The sequence below is a fragment of the Mytilus galloprovincialis genome, chromosome 8 (genome assembly GCF_965363235.1).
Source record: "Mytilus galloprovincialis chromosome 8, xbMytGall1.hap1.1, whole genome shotgun sequence".
Taxonomy (NCBI): domain Eukaryota; kingdom Metazoa; phylum Mollusca; class Bivalvia; order Mytilida; family Mytilidae; genus Mytilus; species Mytilus galloprovincialis.
In genome coordinates, this window is record NC_134845.1 from 50,589,682 (window position 1) to 50,614,696 (window position 25,015).

The window sequence follows — 25,015 nt, forward strand, 5'->3', positions numbered from 1 at the left end:
GCCGGAACAATTCCACACAAGAGCAAACTGTAGAAATCTTTTGGAGAGGGATTGACTAATCAGATCTCGTTACGTAGCTTTATTAAAAAAATTAACAAAAACACAATAGAAACAACGATTTAAAGGTTGTTTTGATATCTAAATTTCTTTTTGTAGATATAACCTTATATGGTGTACTCACGCAAGCAGACAAATATAAATCAAGAGATCAAAGAGTTTTGAAGAGAGAAAGGGAATTCATGAGGGCGCTTGGAATTCCAAAGAATCGTTTTGCAAGAATCAAGAATTACTGTCCGGATATAGATCCAAACATGACATATGAAGATACCATTATTCCTTCCTTAGATGTACCTGTACTGCGGCTCATGAGACAGGTTAGATTTATACATTGAGTTGGTTTGGACACCTACCAAGTTATAAGTTACGGATATTACACGTCTTATATTTATTACAGCGACCATATGCGAATCCAGGGCGTCTGGGGGACCCGGACACCACCTTTCGTGGGAATGATTTGGTTGGTTATATAGGGATTCATTAAAAGCATGACTGGAACCCCCCCTTTTTTATGAAACGTTCTGGATCCGTACAGTTGTAACTAGCGTCATTGAGCTTAATCAAATATTTCTTTGCATCAATTGATAGTACTGTTCATATCACTTTATTTAATTGTATTCTCCATATCTCAACACTGAAACATAGGGCCCTTATATATACCCATTGCGTCCGACTTACTATATACATGTACCATCCGTCTACTAGCCTATTTAGAACACATAACATCTAAATTTGATTTGGCTTACACTTACTAGAAGTAAAGTCTATAACCTATATATTATATTGAATACATTACATCATTAAACTTATTGCTCCCGCTAGAACATAAGTTCTGTAAACCTTATTCTTGAACAACAATTATTAAAAATCTTAAAACTGTTTTATTTGTATAAAAAAAATATTACAGAATATTTCTTCCACTTGAACTTTTATTAAGAAGGAAATTCTATTTGTATGACATATTCAGTGAGTTCAAAGCCTACATAGATAACTTATCGTATAACTTGTTACCCAATTACCCGTTTTAGTCCCTTGGCGACTTCAGTCTGTCCGCTTTCTGTCCATCTATCAGTCCGGAAAATCAGTTTTCCAGACTGTTTTTCTTCATACTTGAAGATATTGATTTGATATTTTGTGTATTGTTTTATCATGGAAAGTTACAGGTCAAGTTCAATTTTCACGATTTTATCTTTCTTTCTTGTCCAGTTAGAGCCCTTTCCCTAGAGTAATTGCTTGAATGAAATAACTAATTTTAAAAAGATTCAGAAAATTCACCAAAGTAATCAATTTTTTATCTTTTGGGGTCATTCTTGAAAATATTGATTTGATGAATAGTATATGGTTTGACACAGACATATATAGAATATGATGGGTTTTGTGAATGCTAAATCCCTTTATGACTTAAGATTCTTTTTTCATGTATGTTTGTTTTTTCTAGATAGTCCTGGTATCTATGATGAATTTGTTTATATCTCACTATACGGTATGAGTTCTGTTCGTAGTTGAAAACTGTTAAAATTGTTCACAGACAGGCAGTGTTATAAAATTGAGAATGGAAATGGGGAATGTGTCAAAGAGACAACAACCCGACCAAATAAAAAACAACAGCAGAGGGTCACCAACAGGTCTTCAATGTAGCGAGAAATTCCCGCACCCGGAGGCGTCCTTCAGCTGGCCCCCAAACAAACATACACTAGTCCAGTGATAATGAACGCCATACTAATTTCCAAATTGTACACAAGAAACTAAAATTAAAATAATACAAGACTAACAAAGGCCAGAGGCTCCTGACTTGGGACAGGCGCAAAAATGCGGCGGGGTTAAACATGTTTGTGAGATCTCAACCCTCCCCAAACATGTTTGTGAGATCTCAACCCTCCCCCTATACCTCTAACCAATGTAGAAAAGTAAACGCATAACAATACGCACATTAAAATTCAGTTCAAGAGAAGTCCGAGTCTGATGTCATAGATGTAACCAAAGAAAATAAACAAAATGACAATAATACATAAATAACAACAGACTACTAGCAGTTAACTGACATGCCAGCTCCAGACTTCAATTAAACTGACTGAAATATTATGATTTCATCATATGAACATCAGGCACAATCCTTCCCGTTAGGGGTTTAGTATCATACCATCATAACATATATGAGAAGAACATAACCCGTGTCATGCCAACAATTTTGTCTTTATAGATAGTTGTCTTAGTAGGATTCATACGAGACCTTCTAAGTTTGTATAAAATTATTTATTTCAACAACAAACCAGATGCTCCGCAGGGTGCAGCTTTATACGACCGCAGAGGTTGAACCCTGAACGGTTGGGGCAAGTATGGACACAACATTCAAGCTGGATTCAGCTCTAAATTTGGATTGTGATTAAATAGTTGACACAGCATAGGTTTCTGACACAGAATGAATGTGGTCTAGTGAACTTAAAATTTTTTTGCCTTTGAACAATTCACTAGAAATTTTCTTTTGATTTATGAAATCTGAAATGAGAAAAATTTACCCCCCCCCCATTTTTTTTCACATCCCCCTTTCCCTTATTTCAAAACTGATCTCAATTCAAATTTCTAATGGAGTTTGCAACAATAACTACTCATTTAAATACATCATAAAATATTAAAATGTAAAAAAAAGTGCTTGTTATCACTGAATGGTAAAGATTGTTTTAATTTATCAGTTGGTAGTAAAAGTGAATATACATTGTATATTGTATAAAAAAATGATTTAAGTTGATTCAACTACTATTCTGGACAAAGAAAGATAACTCCAATTGAAAATTTCTTGCTATTGCGCAATATTGTGCAATTAGATATTTCTTGCTATTGTGCAATGCTGTGCAATTGAAAATACTTGCTATTGCACAATACTGTGCAATTGAAGATTTCTTGCTATTGCACAATAATGTGCAATTGAAAATTTCTTGCTATTGCACAATACTGTGCAATTGAAGATTTCTTGCTATTGCTGAATACTGTGCAATTGAACATTTCTTGCTATTGCACAATACTTAATATAATAATTTTGGATCCTGATTTGGGCCAACTTAAAAACTGGGCCCATAATCAAAAATCTAAGTACATGTTTAGATTCAGCATATCAAAGAAGCCCAAGAATTCAATTTTTGTTAAAATCAAACTAAGTTTAATTTTGGACCCTTTGGACTTTAATGTAGACAAATTTGAAAACGGGACCAAACATTAAGAATCTACATACACAGTTAGATTTTGCATATCAAAGAACCCCATTTATTCAATTTTTAATGAAATCAAACAAAGTTTAATTTTGGACCCCGATTTGGAGCAACTTGAAAACTGGGCCAATAATCAAACATCTAAGTACATTTTTAGATTCAGCATATCAAAAAACCCAAAGTATTCAATTTTTGTTAAAATTAAACTAAGTTTAATTTTGGACCCTTAGGACCTTAATGTAGACCAATTTGAAAACGGGACCAAAAATTAAGAATCTACATACACAGTTAGATTCGGCACATCAAAGAACCCCAATTAATCAATTCTTGATGAAATCAAACAAAGTTTAATTTTGGACCCTTTGGGCCCCTTATTCCTAAACTGTTGGGACCAAAACTCCCAACCTCCCTCTTATGGTCATAAACCTAGTGTTTAAATTTCATTGATTTCTATTTACTTATAATACTAAAGTTATTGTGCAAAAAAAAAAGAATAATGCTTATTTGGGCCCTTTTTTGGCCCCTAATTCCTAAACTGTTGGAACTAAAACTCCCAAAATCTATCCCAACCTTCCTTTTGTGGTCATAAACCTTGTATCAAAATTTTATACATGTTTATTTACTTTAACCAAAGTTATAGTGCGAAAACCAAGAAAACGCTTATTTGGGCCCTTTTTGGCCCCTAATTCCTAAACTGTTGGGACCAAAAATCCCAAAATCAATCCCAACCTTCCTTTTGTAGTCATAAACCTTGTGTTCAAATTTCATAGATTTCTATTTACTTATACTAAAGTTATAGTGCGAAAACCAAATGTCTTCGGACGACGACGACGACGCAGACGACGACAACAACGTCATTCCAATATAAGACCAAAAAATTTTCAATTTTTGCGGTCGTATAAAAATCAGTAGTTTCGATTTTATAACACAATATGCTACAAAGGAAATGATAAACTCGCCTCTCTCTCTATTGGTTATATCAGTGACAACTATAGGTCACCGTACGCCCTTCTACAATGAGCAAAGCCAATACCGCACAGTCACCCTTTTATGCTTTTTTTTATAGCTTTTGACTGCAGAACCAACAGATCAGGACTATGAGCATCGTCAAACCAAGAACGGGAAATGTGTGCCTAATCTTTCCAACCCATGTGTGGCATTAATAGCAGCTGCAGTAATTGTTGCATTAGTATTATTTGTATTATTTGTATTATTTAAATTATTTGTGCTTTTTTTAAGAATATAAGTTGATGTGAAATAAATAATTTGGCCAACTTGACACAAATACTTGATTGTTCAACATTAAATGAAAATGTGTGTTAATGACAAATCATAAAGTAGAAACTGTTCTTTCTTTTGTTTATGTATATTCTATGCATGTGAAATTCAAACTGAAGAAGCGTAAAAAACTGTTAGATTCGATATCTTTCTTTTTCAATGAATAAACCAAGTAATATACAAATCTTTGGTACCAGGCTTATAACTTGATACGCCAGACGCGTTTCATCAGTGATTCCTAGATCAACATAGTTATAACGCCAACCAAATATAAAGTTGAGGGCATTGTGGGACCAAGATTCTAAAAACATGTTGTGCTAAATACGGCTTAGGTAATCCATGCATGTCTGGGATAAGAAAATCCTTAGCATTTTGAATAATAAATACATTTGCAAAGACCTAACAGATGTAAACAGTAACGGTAAATTAAAAAAATGTCAATATCAGTTCAGTATAAGTTAACGTTGAATCAAACGTTGGATGTATAGCGGACAATTTGGACTCTCTAACATTTAAACAAGAGGGTATATTGCAAAGGAACTGCAGTTTAGTCTTGCAAAGTGGCCGCATACAGAGATCGTTGCATGACGTTTGCGCGCATTACCACTACATTTGCGCGCAAAAATCGCTTTTGCTTACATTTGCGTGCATTTTTTTGACAGGTAAACTAAGGTAAAATACAGTTCATAATACTTTATTATTTATTAATTTGTTCAATTATTTACAAGTATCAGTACCCCTCCCGTTAGCTTAAGTCTCCTAAGGCACCTATTTTGAAAGAATTCAATCAATAATATTTTAGGGAAGTACAGGTCATAATACTTATTTGTTTATCAATTTGTTCAATTATTTACAATTATCAGTACCCCTTCCGTTAGTCTAAGTCTCTTCTTGGACAGGGAAAAGGAGATAAAGCCGCATATTTTTTTTCGATTTTCAGATACAATTCAACAAGTCAAAGGTGTAGACAAAACTTTAAGAAATCTGTGACATAGCCCATTTATCATAACTTGAACTTAAGATAAAAAGGGGTTTTAAATTGATTTTAGAATTCAATATGAACAATATATGATTTGAATTAACAAACTATTTTCAAAATTTATAATTGATAATCATATCTATTATGAAAATACCAATAAAGTATAGTCATTTATAATTTAATATATATGAATTATTATTTTACATGAGATTACCTGTAAAATGAATGCGCGAAAATGTAATCAAAAGCTGCGCGCAAACGTAAAATATTTTAATCCCCAAATGCGCGCAAACGTAGTGCGCCCTCAAAGATTTGTAAGAAGGATCTTTACGTGCAGAGGTCGTGGCACTATTGCTACACGAGGCCGATGATCGAATTGAATGTCACCAATCTGACTATACAATGCTGCTCATTTTTGAAGACCGTACGGTGACCTATAGTTGTTAATTTCTGTGTCATTTAGGCTCTTGCGGAGAGTTGTCTCTTAGGCAATCATACCACATCTTCATTTTTATATATACATGCATCCTTCACAACTAAATACACGCCCTTTTTTGACAACGGTTTTACTGAAGAAGAAGACCAACAGTGACCATATTGCTATCCAACAGTCCCCTGTTTTGGTAATTTTAAATGTAATTCACAATTCCTAACAACAAAGACCAACGAGGAAGATGATCGTTTTGTCAAAATTAATTTAAATGGTAGAGTAATGTATTAAAGATATAAAGAACATTTCACGTAAAGAAAACTAGACATTAACAAGATTTAAGTATTCAAACTGTAGATTAGAATTAGTATATGTTAGATTATTATAGATTAAAATATGCCCTTTTCCATATTGACCCTGGTATCATAACTCGACACATTTCAATCCTTTGGTAGCACCTTGGGATTAAATGGGAGTCTTTGGATGATACAATGGTCGATATTGTTTTTTGGTTGCTTGGAATATCAAAAGAATTTTAGCCATTGCTATCATACAGTAATTACTGTTTCGCTTTGTACTATGCTTCTCATCGGCGAATGGCTGAGTTTATTGCCTATCTTGAATATGGTCGATATTTATTCTTTTATTCTATTTTAGGTCATTCAAATATGAAATTTTAAAGGATTCAGTATATCTCATTCGTTTGCAAAGGACATTTATTTGTATTTATGAATTTATTAATCCTTCTTGAAATTTTGAAAATAGTATAATGTTGTGTTTCTGTAGTGTCGTTTCACCTCTTACATTTGACGTGTTTCCCTCAGTTTTAATTTGTAAACCGGATTTGTTTTTTTTTCTCAATCGATTTATTAATTTCGAACAGCGGTTTACTACTGCTGCCTTTATATAACATAGGAAAACACTTTTCGGCATTCTAAAAGAATCATTCGATCCGTAAACATGTTAAAAGAAGTAGGATAAAACGTTTACTTACCTTGTCCTAATTCTATATATATGTTGTGTATAAGTTATCATTTTGTACAAATTATAATTTGTACAAAAAAATTGTACAAATTATAATTTGTATTTTGACTTTGTACAAATTGTAATTTGTACAAAAAGTGCCTGTACACATTATAATTTGTACAAAATAAGGCTAAATTTCACTTATAACTTGTACAATATTTTAAATATAATAAGTTTCAAATCAAATGATAAAAAATAAATTCAATTTTAATTACGAATCAATATGAAACACACTGATAACTCTATTTACAATACTATACAATAATATATAATGCTCTTATTTGTTTGAGCAGGATAGCGAACCATGACACCTCGAATTACACAATACATTTTGCTTTTTACATTTACACTTTGAATTGTTACAACCGCCTTTACATTTGCAAGAGAGATAACCCTGTCCACCAGTTTTTGAAATTTTTTTCACAGCTTCCCTAAGGGAAAGTTGTAAATCTGGAATTTGTGTAACTGACAAAGAAGAGTCACTAATTGATTCTAGTTGGTTTCTGCTTAAGACTCCTGATAAATTACCAGCTATTGTCCCTACACGATATCCAAAATTTCCTACTTCTACAACAACACCTTGTATGTTACTTGGATCGGTCGGTGCTCGGTCATATTGTGGTATTGGGATAATAACATTGTCTCCAACAGATAACTCACTCAGTTTCTGTTTTGTATTTCTTGTAAGGACATCTGCTTGGATTTGTTGGCCAGACAATGCACGTTTTCTAGCACGAATGATTGGGGTTTCGACTTCCTCTGATACTACTTCAATAGTTGTACTTGTTGATCCAGAATCGTTAAGTTCTCTTTCTGATTCTACCGATTCAGCATCTGTGTTTTCATCCGTTCCATCAATCTCAATTTCACTGTTCTCCTCTGAAACCTCTTTAAACACTTTCTCCAGATCTTCCTCAGTTTCAAGATTTGGCAAAAGTTCCTTGGGCAAAGAAGATGAAGATAAACCTATCTTTGGGTCAGAACCAAACAGAGCATGATAAGGCGATTGATCAATTACTCTGTGATATGATCTATTTTTCTGAAATTGCACGAAGCGCAAACCTTCAGACCACTGTCGTGTGTCATTGTCATTCATCCATGATATGAGCATTTCTTTAATGTCTGCATTTGCTCTTTCTACAGATCCTTGACTTTGGGGATGTCTTGGTCGTCCATGAACTATTACTAATTCTGACCATAACGATTTAAGTTCAGTAATTATATGTGCAGTGAACTCTCTTCCATTATCGCTTTGGAGGATATGGGGTGCACCAAAGAGAAGAAAAATGTCAAGTAATTGATACGCAACTTCAGCAGCTCTCTTAGATTTCAGAGCTCTAAGCACACTAAATTTGGTAAGATGATCTTGATAATGCATTATCCATTTAAATTCCTGGTCGGGGACAGATTGAAGGTCTACAAGGTCAACCTGCCCTCTACAGTTGAAGTCAGCAGAAATTATAGGTTTAACGACAAGTTTTGATATGTCAGAACGCTTTCTTTTCAAGATACATTGTTCACAGTTGGTTGTAAATATGCGTATTGCTTCCCGGCTAATGTTAGCAAAATGTTTTTTGAGTTCTTTGTTAGTTTTATGGAGACCTCCATGACCGACCCCAACATGTGCTGTTTTTATGATATCATACATATCCTCAATGGATAAGTAGTAAAGTATGGTGTCATCTGAAAGTAAGAATTAAACCATTTTGAGTATGGCACAAAGCTAAACTTGTATTTTGTTCTGAAGATAATTATGTTATGAGCCCTAAAAGCAATATTATTGTTCAAATATTATAAATATAAGCAGATCTGTGAAATAGTTAAGCTCATATTGTCGTCTGTTTTGTGACCTAAAATTCCTTAAATAATACGTGTTCACCCTTATTTACTGTGATCATATAGAGTTACGATTTTAGGTTGCATAGTTTGATTATTTTGATACATCGTCATGAATATGCATGAAATATTTGCCACTGAACCTTAAGCAACCAACAATCAATCAATCAATTAAAATTCCAGGATGGGATAGATTTTTGTTTACATTCGATTTCAGACCCCCTTCTATATTTGTCATATAAAACAAAACAAAACTTACCATTTCCTCCTTTTTTGATGAGTTTTTCAATATCTGCAACTTCAATAATATCATATTTCTTTAGCAAATGTCTGTCTTGGTCACTTTTCTTCGATGCCTCTTTTGCATTTTTAACTTTAGAAATTAACTCATTCAATTTGTCCCTAGTATAAAGATGGTTGTGCTTAGATGTATTATTCTCAGCAAATTGCTGAACTTCTTGATAAAATTTATCCTGTTGATCAACAATACTAGCCATTTTTTTAACACCTTAACTTTTACTTTTGTAAATGACCATGTGAAACACCAGTGAACAGGAGTTCAATTTATAACCTCAAGGCAAAATAAAGGAATCAATATGAATTTAAAAATAGCATTGAACAGTTTTTATAGTGGGTATCAATACATTTTTATCACAATATCCATATGATAAATTGTTGTACAAGTTATAAGTGAAATTTAGCCTTATTTTGTACAAATTATAATTTGTACAGGCACTTTTTGTACAAATTATAATTTGTACAAAGTCAAAATACAAATTATAATTTGTACAATTGTTTTGTACAAATTATAATTTGTACAAAATGATAACTTGTACACAACATATATATTTTCCGTAGGGTAAAATGTCTAACACATTTACCCCTTAGCCAGTTCGTGCATACTGTCATCAAAATACTGATATGGTGTTATTTATTTTGCATATTCGGTAATAGATAGCATACAGACATCACACACACTTCAACTAGTCTATAAGGAAGAACTATTCTAACTTTTCAACAGAATAATACAACACTGCAACGATAGCAATATCAATCGTTTAACTTAACACAAGAACGTGGGTGCGTTCAATATCATAGCTACTACGAAGGGCTACGTAGATTTCGAATACTGAACTTATATCTAGCCTAACAGCCTAATAAATCAAGATCAAATTATACTATCCATATAATTCTCAATGCCGTTGAACGTAACTTAGTATATAGATATAAGAAGATGGGGTATGAGTACAAATGAGAAGAGTATCCACCAAAGTCACAATTTGTAAAGTTAAACCATTAAAGATCAAAATACGGTTTTTACATTGAGCCTTGACTCGCACCGAACAGCAAGCCACAAAGGCATACTAGTTTTGCTGACTCAATGTAGTATTGATTTGTAATTATTTATAACATAGGCAAATTGGATCTTTGGACTTCAATACTACTGATCGCTTTACATATATATATATATATATATAGATTCCCTGGTTATTTTTGTGTTTATCGTTGACTTACTTTAAGTAATTCTGGGGGTCTTCCAATTCTAAAAACCTAGGTGTCACTCATACCCATCTGATTTCCAGTCACTCAGCTATCACCTAAATTCAGGAAGATCAGAGAATAAGAAACAGGGTCACTTTACATAAAAGTTAAAACAGTTGTTCAAAAATGTTACGTTAGACATCCGTTTATTTAAAGTAGCATTGTTGTTTTAATCTTCAAAAAATCTAGATATAACTAGGCATGTGACCAATAGCTATAAAAATATAATTGAAATCATATACTGAATTTGTTTGTATATTGGTAAGTGTTTGCTAACTTTTTTATGTTTTGCAGCCAAAATTTCGAAGGTTCTCTTTTAAATCATAGGGGTTGTAGGAACCGCGTTCGCAGCGTTTGAACATATAACAGAAGTAATAAGTATCGTTTTTGAACTGCATCGAGTGAACATTTCCATTTGCCGTATATTTTTGTTTATCTATGTCACTCGTATGAGTTCCTACTCTTACATACTAGTCTGTTGACCACAGGTGTCAACAACAGATAATTACATCCCAGCTCCTTTGTTCTACCAGGGGTGATCTGAGCCGGATAACCCCTGCCAGATCACCCAAGCTTGGGTTTCTTTGTTTTGCCTTTTATCTTTGTTCTGTGACATTTTGGCGGGATTGTCTAATTCTCTATAAAACTTAGAATTATTTATACGGAAAAGGCTATCTATCAAAAATTTATGAAGACAAAATCCGGAGTCTATGCTGGGATTCGAACTCAAGACCTTTAGCATATCAACACATACCCCTACACTAGGTCGACTGGATACCAATTATCAGTCATTTTATATACCTAAAGGAAGCAAGATATTTTCATAAGTGGGGCGAGTTGGCAAACCTTTTTAATGAGGTTTTAACCCTTTTTGTAAATGAGTGAGTTGTCAGACTGATTGTTAAATGGGATTTTACTCTTTTTCAAAAGTGGGGCGAGTTGTTAAAGAAGTGTGGGCGATGTTTTAGAAAGTGGCGATTTGGTGTGGGCCGATTGGCCAGTGGAGCGAATTGACATGGTTTCATGTTTAATCATTGTGTTCAGGGGTCATAAAGGGTATACATTATATAGTAATATATAAAGTATATTATAATGGTTGTGTGGCGTTCCTAACTAGATTTTATGAATTATAAATGGTTTTTTGTCTAATCTGAAAAAGCTGGAATATAAAATAGTTATCCCATTCGGACTTAGTGTGTCAGTGTTAGATCACCATCTGGCCTCGGGCCATCGGGATGATCTTAAATTGATACATCGAGTCCTCATGGGATAACTATATATATATATAGCTATAACTTAAGCTCGAGTAATTTGTCATTTAGAAACGGTTATACATTGCCTTGAGCTTCACGATTTAGTTCATGCACTCAGAAAAAAATTAAATGAACTCCATACACTTGACCTCCTTAAGCAAACATAATATCCTAATATAAAAATATTAAAAAGAAATAATTGATGCAAGCTATACTTTATTGTAGTTTTAACATGGGTAAGCATTATATTCGTGATTAGTTTTGCCCCAGCGATAGTGAGGGCTAATATAACACGAATACAATGTCTACCCATGTTAAAACTACAATAAAGTATAGCTTGCAATAATTATTTCGATTCTGATTAGGACAATTTAGGTAATTTCTATGACCGATTTGTATAAGTGAATAGTGTTTGTGTAGGCTCTTCCATGGACCTCCCTATTTTGTGTGTAAACAAGCAAACGACTGGTGATAAGAAGTTTTGAAAAGTCATCATGACTGGTTGTCGTATCTAGGTGAAATATGTCAATTTCGAGTTGCAAAACGTTTATACAGTCATTATAAATGAATCAGTAACAACATGCATCATCTAAGAGGTTGGAAGTGTTTTAAGTTTAATCAAATATATTAACTGCATGCTAATTTGATAAAATGCATTATTCTGCCTTAGTCAATATACGCATGTGCAAACTAATTTTATTGGATTTAGAGCATGGGTTTATTCACAAAGCGAATGAAGCACGTCATATTAGAATATCTGATAAGAATAAGTATAAATTTGTTACATTGCATCTGAATATTTAGGGGAACAAAAAGAATTTTTAAGTCAAATACGTCGAGAAATTGGGTAATCAGATATTTCATTTATTAGACTTTCAAGCATAACAATTCAGTGTTCCATAATTAGATAAGCCTTTTGCTATGACTATCATAATATATACACATGTGTGAATTAAGATAAAAATTCATGCAGTTAAAGCTTATTTGACGAAAATAATCAAAATTATACTAAACCAGAGAACCAGAAAGTTGGGTATGGTATAACCTATACTACAGGCACAAACATTCAAATTATATGCGTAAGAGCATGTTTCTCCTCTTTTGTCTTTGAAGTTACCCAGTTTTAACATGTACATAATTTTCTAAAATGCACATTTAATAAAAAAAAAAATATACCGCTCGCTCCACTTATAGAGCAACAAAACTCATTTTCAAGAATTTTTTACAATAAAAAAAATTTCGCTCGTCCGCCCCATATTTTTTTTAAGCTTTTGTCCAAAGAACTATGAATTAAATTGGTGTGGCTTAAGTTTACAGTCTGTCTATACCACTTTTTTTTCTTATAATAAGCTAATAGCATTTCTGGAATTTTGTGATAATATTCCTAACACAATAAACAGGAATAAAAAACGATGATGATATATCTGGTTAATTTCTTGTACAACCTGGATACAAAACGTAAAGCTAGAATCCTGCTTACAGCCATGTCTATTGATCATTCTAATATGACGTGCTTCTTACGCTTTGTGAAAAAAAAACCATTCTCTAACTCAAATAAAATGTATTTGCACATGCGTATATTGACTACTGCAGAATAATGAATTTCATCAAATTGTCATGCATTTAATGTATTTCATTAACATAAACTTAAAACTAATCCAAACTCATAAATGATGCACATGTTGTTACTGATTCATATTTATTATGACTGTAATGTGTTGCAATTCGAAACTGACATAATTGACCTAGATACGACAACCGTTCATGCTGGCTGTTCAATACCACCCTCTGAAAAATCACATTGCCCGTCGTTTTCTTGTTTACTTACAAAAAAAGGAGGTTCACGGAAGAGCCTACACAAACGCGCTACACTTATACACATCGGACATATAAATTACCTTAACTGTCAGAATCAGAATCGACATAATTGATGCAAGCTATACTTTATTTTGGTTTTGACTTGTGGGCATTATATTCGTTTTATTTTATCCCTGACTATCGCTTGGGCAAACATAATCACGAATGTAATGCCAGCCCATGTTGGAACTACAATAAAGTATAGCTTGTATCAATTATTTCTTAACTGGTTGGTAGTTGTCTCATTGGTAAACATAATTTATTGTTTTAATTTAAAATCAAAAAGTAAAATCATAAAAATACTGAACTTAGAGGAAAATCAATTTGGAAAGTCCATAATCACATGGCAAAATCAAATAACAAAACGCATCAAAAACGAATGGACAAGAACTGTCGTATTCCTGACTTGGTACAGTTTCATCAAATTCCGTTATATTTACATTGATGCGTTAACTAAACATACACAATAAATAAAATAGTCAAAATATGGTTACATCAGTCATCATCGTATAACAATTTTAAAAGGAACAATTTAACAGAACACAAACACATCTATCTACAAAAACATTCATTGATTTGTGTGTCTGACGTCAGAAAATTTTATACGTCACATAGATCAAATACAGTTCCAATTACTTTTTTGTTATATACAAGTTGGGTTTTTTTTTTTTTTTTTTAAATATAATACATAACTTCTTCAGTATTACAAAACCCCATTCTACACCCTAGATAAAAGAGAGGTAAAAGATACCAGAGAGGCATTCAAACTCATAAATTGAAAATAAACAACGCCATAATTAAAAAAGAAAAAGACAGACAGACAAAAAATAGTACACAAACACCACATAGAAAAGAAAAGACTTAACAACCCGAACCCACAAACAACTGGAGATGATCTCATATGCTCCGACAAAGTTAGCAGATCCTGCTCGACATATATATATAGCTCTTGATTTAATAGCATCCTTGTGATTACACTCTAGACTCAACATAGTTTTAGGATTTTGACCAAATATAGTAATATTCAGTCCTAATGCACATCTTGCATCCTGTTTATTTTCAAAATCAAGGTCGCAGTTGGACATACAATTTATTGATATCCTTGTTAACACTCTAGACTCGTCATAGTTGACTGTTCGACATATATATATATATATTTATATATATATGCCCTAAATTGGCATATACTTAACCCGTATGAAGTTCATAGGTCAAAGGTAAATTGACCACCAATTGTTTCACTATAAAAATAAAAAACATAATTTAAGACAAAAAACGCCGAGGAAAAAAAGAAATGTTAAGAAAATTAAAACAAAAAGATGATCCCGAACTCGCGTGTGTATCTTGTTCACACAATAAGACGTTTATAGACATTCAGGATAGTTTGGAACTTTATGCAGAAATCATTGGAACGAACTAAATCAAATAGTTGAATTGTGTGCTGGACTCAATTTTGTATTAAGCAAATGCTTCCCAATAACACAATGGTTATTGTTTTTAGGCAAATGACTTGAACACAAAATTTCAAATTTGCATTTAAAAAAAAAAAATCATCAAGCATTTATCTGGTGTAACAGGGGTCTTGTGATTTCCAAAATAAATTGTTTAAATCTTCAAAATCGTTGTTGAATGAGAGTCAAACGAGTTTGTTTCCATTTGGGAGATAAGGCGGGACAACTATTTTTTGCAAGAATTTGTTGATTCTGAAAATAAAATAAAAACATGTCCCTTCTCAACCGCTGCTTTTAGGATCGGGTTGATCAGCTAGATGGGTAGTTCTCTAGCAACCTCGCTGTTTTGCGGGTAGTTAAATCTAGAACTCGGTAATGCATATTTATAAAAAGCCTGGTCAGGACAAGTGTGTTAGGTATCCGCAAAGAATAACAGCTATAGAACATGCTATTTAACTGGATGGTCTCCCACGACTGAAAATTGATCCATTTATACCCAACACCTTGTATACAGGTTCCTCAGACGTCTGCATGTTCTGCACGACAAAACATTCCCTGTTCCACAATAGATTTTGGAGTGCATGCTGGACATGGATTAATGCGTCGTCTACCAATACGTACAGCGCAATATGTTTTAGCTATCATGCATATACTCTGGTGCCGATCTAGCCGTATAGTTATTTAGTTCGACTAACTAAAGTACACGTTTTTCATTCTATACAACTAAACTACTGGTTTAATAATCAAATATGACAAAATATCGATTTATCAGGCTCTAATTAGGAACGCCTATATGGTATTTTTCTTTTTGAGTGCATTCGGGTATGATAACTATAATACTATCGTCTTATCTAAGATTTAAATATGTGACATGGCTTTGACCCAGAAGTGTATTTGTTTATAAACAATATAACAGTTAGAATGTACACGTAGATACAGTAAGTAACCGTTTTTTCTCATTTATAAAAAAAAAAAAAAGAATTTGCAATTTACTAGGCTAGTTAACATTGTCAATAAGAAGTATTTATACAATTATTTTCCGAAAATTAAAGCACAGTGTCATCATAATAATTACTGACCTACGTGTATATGTAGCAGCTTTTGGGCTAGTTTGTTAGTTTCGGATTTCACTTATTTGTCAAAGAGGAATTTTGTGGCTAGTTTATACGTTCCTTTTGACTTTTTAAATCAGTATCTTGGATTCCCATGGAAAGGTTCAAATATAATATGTTGCGCTTTTACTTTGCATTAATTCTCCAAATGGAACTTTCTGCCTGGTTGATTAGTTCCGTTGGAATTTTTGTGCTAGTTTGTTAGTTCCGGTTTTGATTCATTTTGGAAAAAAGGAATTTTCTAACTAGTTGATATGTTCCGTTGGCATCAGACTCGGACTTCTCTTGAACTAAATTTTAATGTGCGTATTGTGATGCATTAAATCTTCTACATTGGTTAGAGGTATAGGGGAGGGTGAGATCTCATAAACATGTTTAACCACGCCGCATGTTTGCGTCTTTCCCAAATGAGGAATATCTTGCCTTTGTTAGTCTTGTATTATTTTTAATTTTAGTTTCTTGTGTACAATTTGGAGTTTAGTATGGCGTTCATTATTACTAAACTAGTATATATATTTGTTTAGGACCAGCTAAATCAACTCAAATCCAAGTTTTATTTATTGTCGATACATAGTAAACAAAGTATCACAAGCTCTAGTGAGGTTTTTTAAAATCGACATTGTCATAAATTAAACACAAGCAAGTAACATGTAAACAAAACACACATATTAAGACAAACATACATATATTACAGCAGGATATTAAAAGCACATACATTTGTTCATGACATAAGCAAATAAAATAATACTGTTCATGCCGATAAAATAATACTGTTCATGCCGATAAAATATATAAAATCATAGCCAGCTAGTTTTAGTATTTATAAAAAAAAGCGAAAAAAGCAAAGCTAAGTTCAAATCCAAAGCACTAATAGCATGCATTACATTGGGCTGAAGGACGTCTCCGGAGGCGGGAATTTCTCGCTGCATTGAAGACCTGTTGGTGACCTTCTGCTGTTGTCTGCTCTATGGTCGGGTTGTTGTCTCTTTGATACATTTCCCATTTCCATTCTCAATTTTATTATTCTTTTCTTCTATATAATTCTACATAATAAGATTTAAACTGCGAAAAATATCATTGCAACAATAGGAAATCTAAGTTTTATACGACATGTACGATATCTCGTTGTTTCGTTTTGTTTGTTGTCAACATACAATTATACGAAATGGTGGGGTTTAATTGATAAACCACATTGTACATGCAGATACCAACGTAACCTTTTGCTTATACATACGATGTTGAAAAAAGTAAATACCCAAGAAAATATCCTGTATATAGTCAATTTTCTAACATGATGTCTTTTTACTTTCATACCTTATTAATGCCGTTTACTTAATGAAGTCGCTATTTATACTCACTATTTATAATTTAACTGGCGAAAAATTCAGTCGTATTTGAAGCCAGTAGTTTTATATAACACTACAAACTGCTCAGAGTCTGAATTGACCAGTTTTTGTGCTCGACCAGTAAAATCGATCACACATTTTACTCGACCAGTCTCGACATTGTCTCGACTGTACTTAACTGTACTTAAGTGTACTCTACTAGGTCTCGACTTTACTTAATTAGTCTGATTCAGTACTTGATGATCTTTGTGTAGTCTGAAATGGTCATGACCAAGGCTCGACCTGTCTCGATTCAGGATCGAGTCTGGGATTCAGTAAGCTTAATATATATCTAAGACAGCTGCATAGTTTGATGAAAATCAAAGTTGATTTGAAAAAGTTATTAAAAAAAAAAGTGTACTATCTCTATTTTGTTCGAACTGCAAATTTTAGCTTTTTGTCCTAGATTAATTTAATTCTTGAATTTGACAACAGTACAACAAAAAACAAAATGACCTGGGATTCAGTAAGCTTAATATATATCTCACAAAAGCTGCATAGTTTGATGAAAATCCAAGTTCATTTGAAAAAGTTATTAAAAAATTTAAAGTGTACTATCTCTATTTTGTCAAAACTGCAAAATTAATCCTAGCTTTTTTGACCTAGATTAAATTAATTCGAAAATTGACAGCAATACACTAAACTTTTCAACAACCTCAGATTCAGTAAGATTAATACATCACCAAGGTAGCTATATAGTTTAAAGAAAATCCAAGTTGATTTGAAAAAGTTATTAAAAAAATTAAAGTGTACTATCTCTATTTTGTTCGAACTGCAAATTTTAGCTTTTATGACCTAGATTAATTTAATTCTTAAATTTGACAGCAGTACAACAAAAAACAAAATGACCTGGAATTCAGTAAGCTTAATATATATCTAAGACAGCTGCATAGTTTGATGAAAATCCATGTTGATTTGAAAAAGTTATTAAAAAAAAAAATAAAGTGTACTATCTCTATTTTGTCCGAATTGCAAATCCTAGCTTTTTTTACCAAGATTACTTTAATTCTTAAATTTTACAGCAATACCAAATACCACAAAAAACTAAATGACATGGGATTCAGTAAGCTTAATATATATCTAAGACAGCTGCATAGTTTGATGAAAATCCAAGTTGATTTGAAAAAGTTATTAAAAAAAATAAAGTGTACTATCTCTATTTTGTCCGAATTGCAAATCCTAGCTTTTTTTTACCAAAATTACTATAATTCTTCAATTTTAAAGCAATACAACAAAAAACTAAATGACATGGGATTCAGTAAGCTTAAGATATATCTAAGGTAGGCTGCATAGTTTGATGAAAATCCAAGTTGATATGAAAAAGTTATAAAAAAAATTAAAAGATGCCTATCTGAATTTATATAATAATTTTTATTTTTAACTATTGTAAAATTAAATTCTTTCATTTCACAGCAATAAATCAAACTACCTAATAAGCTTGAATTTAGTAAGATCAATATTTAATTTAGTTAGATAAGCTGATTTACACAAGTCAAAACTAAATTTGAAGGTCAAGACTAGTTGAGACAGGTCGAGACTGGTTGAGACTGAGTCAAGACTAGTCGAGACAGGTCGAGACTAGTCAAGACAGGTCGAGACAGGTCGAGCCTTGGTCAAGACCATTTCAGACTACACAAAGATCATCAAGTACTGATTCAGACTAATTAAGTAAAGTCGAGACCTAGTCGAGTACACTTAAGTACAGTTAAGTACAGTCGAGACAATGTCGAGACTGGTCGAGTAAAATGTGTGCTCGATTTTACTGGTCGAGCACAAAAACTGGTCAATTCAGACTCTGAGCAGTTTGTAGTGTAGGGAGAAAACAAAATAAGTAATGTATGAATTTTCTCAATTTACATCTTCTTGTCCAAACAAATTGAACTTATTGTAGATCTGCTCCTATGATATCTTAATGTTTCACATTGACATGAATGGTGAGACGGATCCGCGGATTCGAATTTTTTTTCTACATAAAAGTGTTTGATTTTGATAACTCGGGAGGTACATTGTAAAGGAGACAACTATTCACAAGAACTCAAATTACGACGATTCAAGCAAATGTAGACCCCCATACGGCATTATTAACTTTGAGAGGAAAAAAAACTTGCCCCCACACGCATTAGTATCAAGTTCAAGTATCAAACAAATCAACCAACAAAATTATCAGAATATAACGAACTACTGAAGCATGACTATGGCAGTCATTGTTGATTCGTCACTAACTATAACAACCTAAGTAGTTCATAACTTCAGTACAATTTTCGAAATGCAAATATGGCATACCTACAAAATGCATGAACTAAAGAAAATATATAGTAATATAATAAATGAATCAATAACTTATACTTACGATTTTGCAATGACGGGATTTTATTCAATACACATAAGATACCCTTTATCCTAATTTTAAAACAAAATCAACTGTGACTGTAAAATAGTAGTAAACTAGCTATAGTCAACAACACATTCAATAGGTGAACATAATTTTACATTTAACTATTTATTATAACATTTACTAAACAGTATCCCAAAATGTATATGCAGAAGATTGAAAGTTCATTCCATACATGTAATAGCCTGTGGGTAATTTGATTTATTGCATAGCAATAAAATATTTCTAACAGAAAGTAACCTAGTTAGCGTGCAATAACTAGTGCAATAAAACTTCAAAATTGATGACAGTAATTGTATATTATTTGACGAAAAAAATCTTCAAATACATAAGATAACAAAAAACAAACAATACGCAATTGAAATAACAAATAATATGTTGTTATTGTCAAGGAGACAATAAGATATCTATAAAATTCCAACAAAATCAAATGTCGATTTTGAAACAAATATGGTCGGGAATTAATAATATAACAAATATAGCCTGTCTATGAGGTCAATACAGGATATATCGATCCAAAGAAGTATATCGACCTCGGACTTCGTCCCAGTCAATATACTTCTTTCGGGTCAATATATCCTTGTATCAACCTCATACAAAGGCTATATTTGTATAATGACGTTTACAATGTCATTCTGTGTGACCTACTGTTTAAGACAATATATCATACTGTACTAGTGATAAAGTATTTATTTTTTTTCATTAAGAAATGACTGTATTATTTTTTTCTGTCTATGAAGAAATAACATACAAAATTTGGTGCACACTGAATAACGCACGTAGCGGGTTATTTAACAGTGCACACCACATTTTTTTATGTTATTTCGAATAGACAGAAAAAAATATTACAGTCTTTTCTTGTAATTTTTATTCTAAATTCCATTTCAAACCATTTCAAACCATGAAAAAACGTTGATGACGTCACGGTCACATGACTAAATTATGTCTATGGGCTGATAACAAAATAACCTCAGCCAATCAGAAGACGCGTTACATCCCAAATTAAATTATTTTATCATAACAGCAATATTTTGTTCTTTTTCTGTAGATGGATGATGTCTTTAATCGTAGCTTCTCTGATAGCGATTCAGATGACAATCCGATATATGTTGCAAGAGATCCTAGACAAGACAAGCGTTTTGATCGTAAACAAGAATTGCTGTGGAACTGCAAGGGAAAAGCCGGTAAGGTAGGACAAGGGAAAAAACCACTGGTGATTGCTGTCATTGGACCTCCCGGATGTGGAAAATCGTCATTTCTTAATACCATATTTGCTGCTTTCAGCCATGACTGTTGGAAAAAACACGCCAAACATGGAGAATTCCGTAGGAGAGATAAGCAAGTAACAAGGAGACTGAAAAGGTTATATATTTGAGTTATAAAATAAATGTTTATAAGCCATGACATACAGTAAGAAGACTGTTATTCACTGTTTGTTGTTTTTTGCTGTATACTGTTTTTCGTTAATTATTTTTAACATACATAAGGGTGTTAGTTATCTCGTTCGTTTTTTTTTTACAATTGATATTTCGGAGCCTCGTATAGCAACTATGTGGTATGGGTATAACCCATTGATTGAAGGAACCGCATTTCATAATAATAGTATCATCCTGCAACTGATATGATTATATAATAGTTGGTAAACTATGCTTACAAATGAGAGAACTTTTCAATAAACATGGCGTTGAATGTTGAGACCTAGCAAAGTAAGGTTAATGGCCTCAAATTGATATAAACAAGATATAAATTAATAGCAACATCTTTATACAAAACAACGAAATACAGACGCTATAATTAGCAAACAAAAACAGGCTCCTGATTAAGTATATATGTAAAAGCAGCAAATTGAATACACTAGCTGGACCCAAACTAATTTCTAATATTGAACAGGGTTTTACGGCACAATATAAAATAATTTTCATGGAGCTTTTGTCTTATTTGGTAGAAATAACCTTCTCCATTCTATGAAACAAATTATCGTACTTGATTTAAAATATGTTTTATTAAAAAGAAAAGTAGATAAAATTACCGAGGGTTTCTATGTGAAATATTACCTCTACCAATAAAATCCCTAGAACAGTGAGCGTCACCCATTGGTAGAAATGAAAGCACCACCCAGAAATGAATATTGAATTTTTTTATTTTTTTTTTATTTCCTCACTTTATATTTAACACCACTCTCAACATTCCCAAATGGTCTTTGTATTTACATTAAAAAGAAAATTTATCCTTCGCACATATGATAAGGAAAACACTGAGATATACAGTTGAAATAATAATCAACATTTCTACCGGATTTGTACACTGTTTGCCGGATTTGTAATACCTTGAGCAACACGACTGGTGCCACATGTAGAGAATGATCTGCCTACCTTTCCGGATAACCTGAGATCCCCCTGGTTTTTGGTTGAGTTCGTGTTCTTTAGTTTTTGGTTTTCTATGTTGTGCATTGTGTACTATTGTTTGTCTTTTTATTTTTAGGCAATTGCGTTGTCAGTTTATTTTCGATTTATAACTGTGACTGTCCCTCTATTATCTTTCGTCTCTCTTTTGTATATATGTATGTTGGTCTCCAACAATTAGTAAACCATGTAGCATATGTAACACTACATCTGACAATCTGAAAAAACTAAATGATCCCGAGCCCTTCCCCGACGAAAAGAAATCAAACACATTTACCGTTATTAAAAAAAAAAAAAAAAAAACGTTTCCCGTGAGGACACCAACCTCTTTTTCTTTTCCTTTTGGACTATTAATAACAAAATGTACTTTACCTTGTATTTCAGTTTCCAAAAGAAAGTCTACTACACTGACAATGATGAATATCTTTTGCCAACGTTTCTTGATATGACAGGTTTTGAGGATGAGGACACTCCTTTGAATAAAGAACTTTTACGTATTGTTTTTTGCGGAAAGCTGGGAGAAGACGAAAAACTTAATGAAGTTAGAAAGTTTGGAGAACTTTATGGTGTTAATGCTGTCAAAGAAAAGTATTTTGGTGAAAATTATTTTGGTATTTATAAAAAACAAGACAGCAAGTTCTCGAATCCTATTTGGAAATATTTAGATTTTTCAGTTATTTTGAATAGGGAAGAGTATCTCCGAGTGAATAGAATTATTGTTGTTTGTTCGGCAAATCCAGACCAGCCATTACCAGAAAGTTTGTTTGAAGCTGTCTCTGATATTACAAACAAAGAGAGAGGTATGTTCACTATAGTCATTCTACACACAATCTAAAATACTTAAAATGTTTGCATGAAATGATTTAAAAAGAAACCTAGAAGACATGGCATGATTGCCAACAGTTACTATCTATTAAGACTAAAATGACATCGATGTTAGCATTACAGGTCACTCAATGACCTGAAAATTACAACGAACAATGACCGGAAAACTAATGCACATTATATGAAAGACAGCTACCAACGACAATCACTAGATAACAAGTTCCTGTCTTGGGATAGGTACCTGAAGAATGTGATGGTGTTATACATTCCTGTGACCCACCCCCAACGCTAAGCCGTGAAATTTCTTTGCATGAGCAAGCCGTGTAAATCTTTTATGGCGGGATTGATTGATCAGATCTCTTTACGAAGCATAAATACAAAATTAACAAATACACTATAAAAACAAGGATCTAAAAGTTGTTTCGATATCTAAATTTCTTTTTGTAGATATAACCTTATATGGTGTACTCACGCAAGCAGACAAATATAAATCAAGAGATCAAAGAGTTTTGAAGAGAGAAAGGGAATTCATGAGGGCGCTTGGAATTCCAAAGAATCGCTTTGCAAAAATCAAGAATTACTGTCCGGATATCGACCCAAACATGACATATGAAGATACCATTATTCCTTCCTTAGATGTACCGGTACTGCGGCTCATGAGACAGGTTAGATTTATACATTGAGTTGTTTTGGACACCTTCCAAATTTAAGTTACGGATATTACACGTCTTATGTTCATTACAGCGACCATAGGCGGATTCAGGGCGTCTGGGGGACCCGGACCCCACCTTTCGTGGGAATGATTTGGTTGGTTATGAAGGGATTCACTGAAACATGACTGGAGCCCCTTCCCCCTTTATGAAACGTTCTGGATCCGTAACTAGAGTCACTGAGCTTAATTAAATATTTCTTTGCAGCATTTGATAGTACTGTTCATGTCACTTTATTTAATTGTATTCTCCATATCTCAACACTGAAACATATGGCCCTTGTATATACCTATTGCGTCCGACTGACTCTATACCATCCGTCTAATAGCCTTTTTAGAACACATACATCTAAAGTTGATTTGGCTTACACTTACTAGAAGTAAAGTCTATAACCTATATATGATATTGAATACATATAGATTATTACATTGATGCAAGTGGATTATCGGATTTATCCAATCGAGATAGTTAAATTATCAATTTTAAAGTCCGAGCCTCGGCGAGGACTTTAAAATTTATAATTTAACTATCGAGATTGGATAAATCCGATAATCCACGCGTTACTATGTAATAATCTGTTTCTCTAATGATGAAATTAAAGATAAATTTTTCTTTTTTTCTAAACCAAAATCCCCTTCGAGTGCCTTCCACTTTCCATGGAGTTGTCAATTGCATTAACACCTGTGTTAGAACATTTTAATCATTTCATGGAGCTATCATCTTCTGAAATCACCGGCAACCACACGTTGATTAAATTTTTGTATGCAATGGGTTCGGAAAGAGATTTTTCAATAGAATTAGAGAAATTATATTATTAAACTTATTGCGCCTGCTAGAACATAAGTTCTGTAAACTTTATTCTTGAAAAAACAATTATTAACAATCTTAAAACTGTTTTATTTGTACAAAAAACATTATTACAGAATATTTCTTCCACTTTGAACTTTTATTAAGAAGGAAATTCTATGTGTATGACATATTCACTGAGTTCAAAGCCTACATATATATATAATTGGGTATAACTTGTTATCCAATTACCCGTTTTTAGTCCCTTGACGACGAAGTCGTACGGGACTTAACTAAAGGTTTGCACTGCTTCAGTCTGTCCGTCTTTCTGTCCATCTATCAGTCCGGCAAATCAGTTTTCCACACTGTTTGTCTTCATTCTTGAAGATATTGATTTGATATTTTGTGTATTGTTTTATCATGGAAAGTTACAGGTCAAGTTCAATTTTCACGATTTTATCTTTCTTTCTTGTCCAGTTAAAGCCCTTTCC

The 25,015-nt window shown here is 32.8% G+C and overlaps 1 protein-coding gene across 3 annotated transcripts in view; it reads left to right on the plus strand.

Moving 5' to 3' along the window:
* LOC143042148 (uncharacterized) overlaps nucleotides 1–25,015 on the plus strand; it is a 40,250-nt gene that overhangs the window by 13,559 nt on the left and 1,676 nt on the right. Inside the window, exons 1-4 of one of the 3 annotated variants that reach the window (XM_076214404.1) lie at nucleotides 15,784–15,850; nucleotides 20,850–21,163; nucleotides 22,588–23,003; nucleotides 23,476–23,693. In XM_076214404.1, the coding sequence (XP_076070519.1) occupies nucleotides 20,850–21,163; nucleotides 22,588–23,003; nucleotides 23,476–23,693 (948 nt within the window). In that variant the 5' untranslated portion in view covers nucleotides 15,784–15,850. Of the gene's footprint in view, nucleotides 1–156; nucleotides 375–4,326; nucleotides 4,723–15,783; nucleotides 15,851–20,849; nucleotides 21,164–22,587; nucleotides 23,004–23,475; nucleotides 23,694–25,015 lie in introns of those variants that run through there. The other 2 variants (XM_076214403.1, XM_076214405.1) reach the window with 2 other exon arrangements.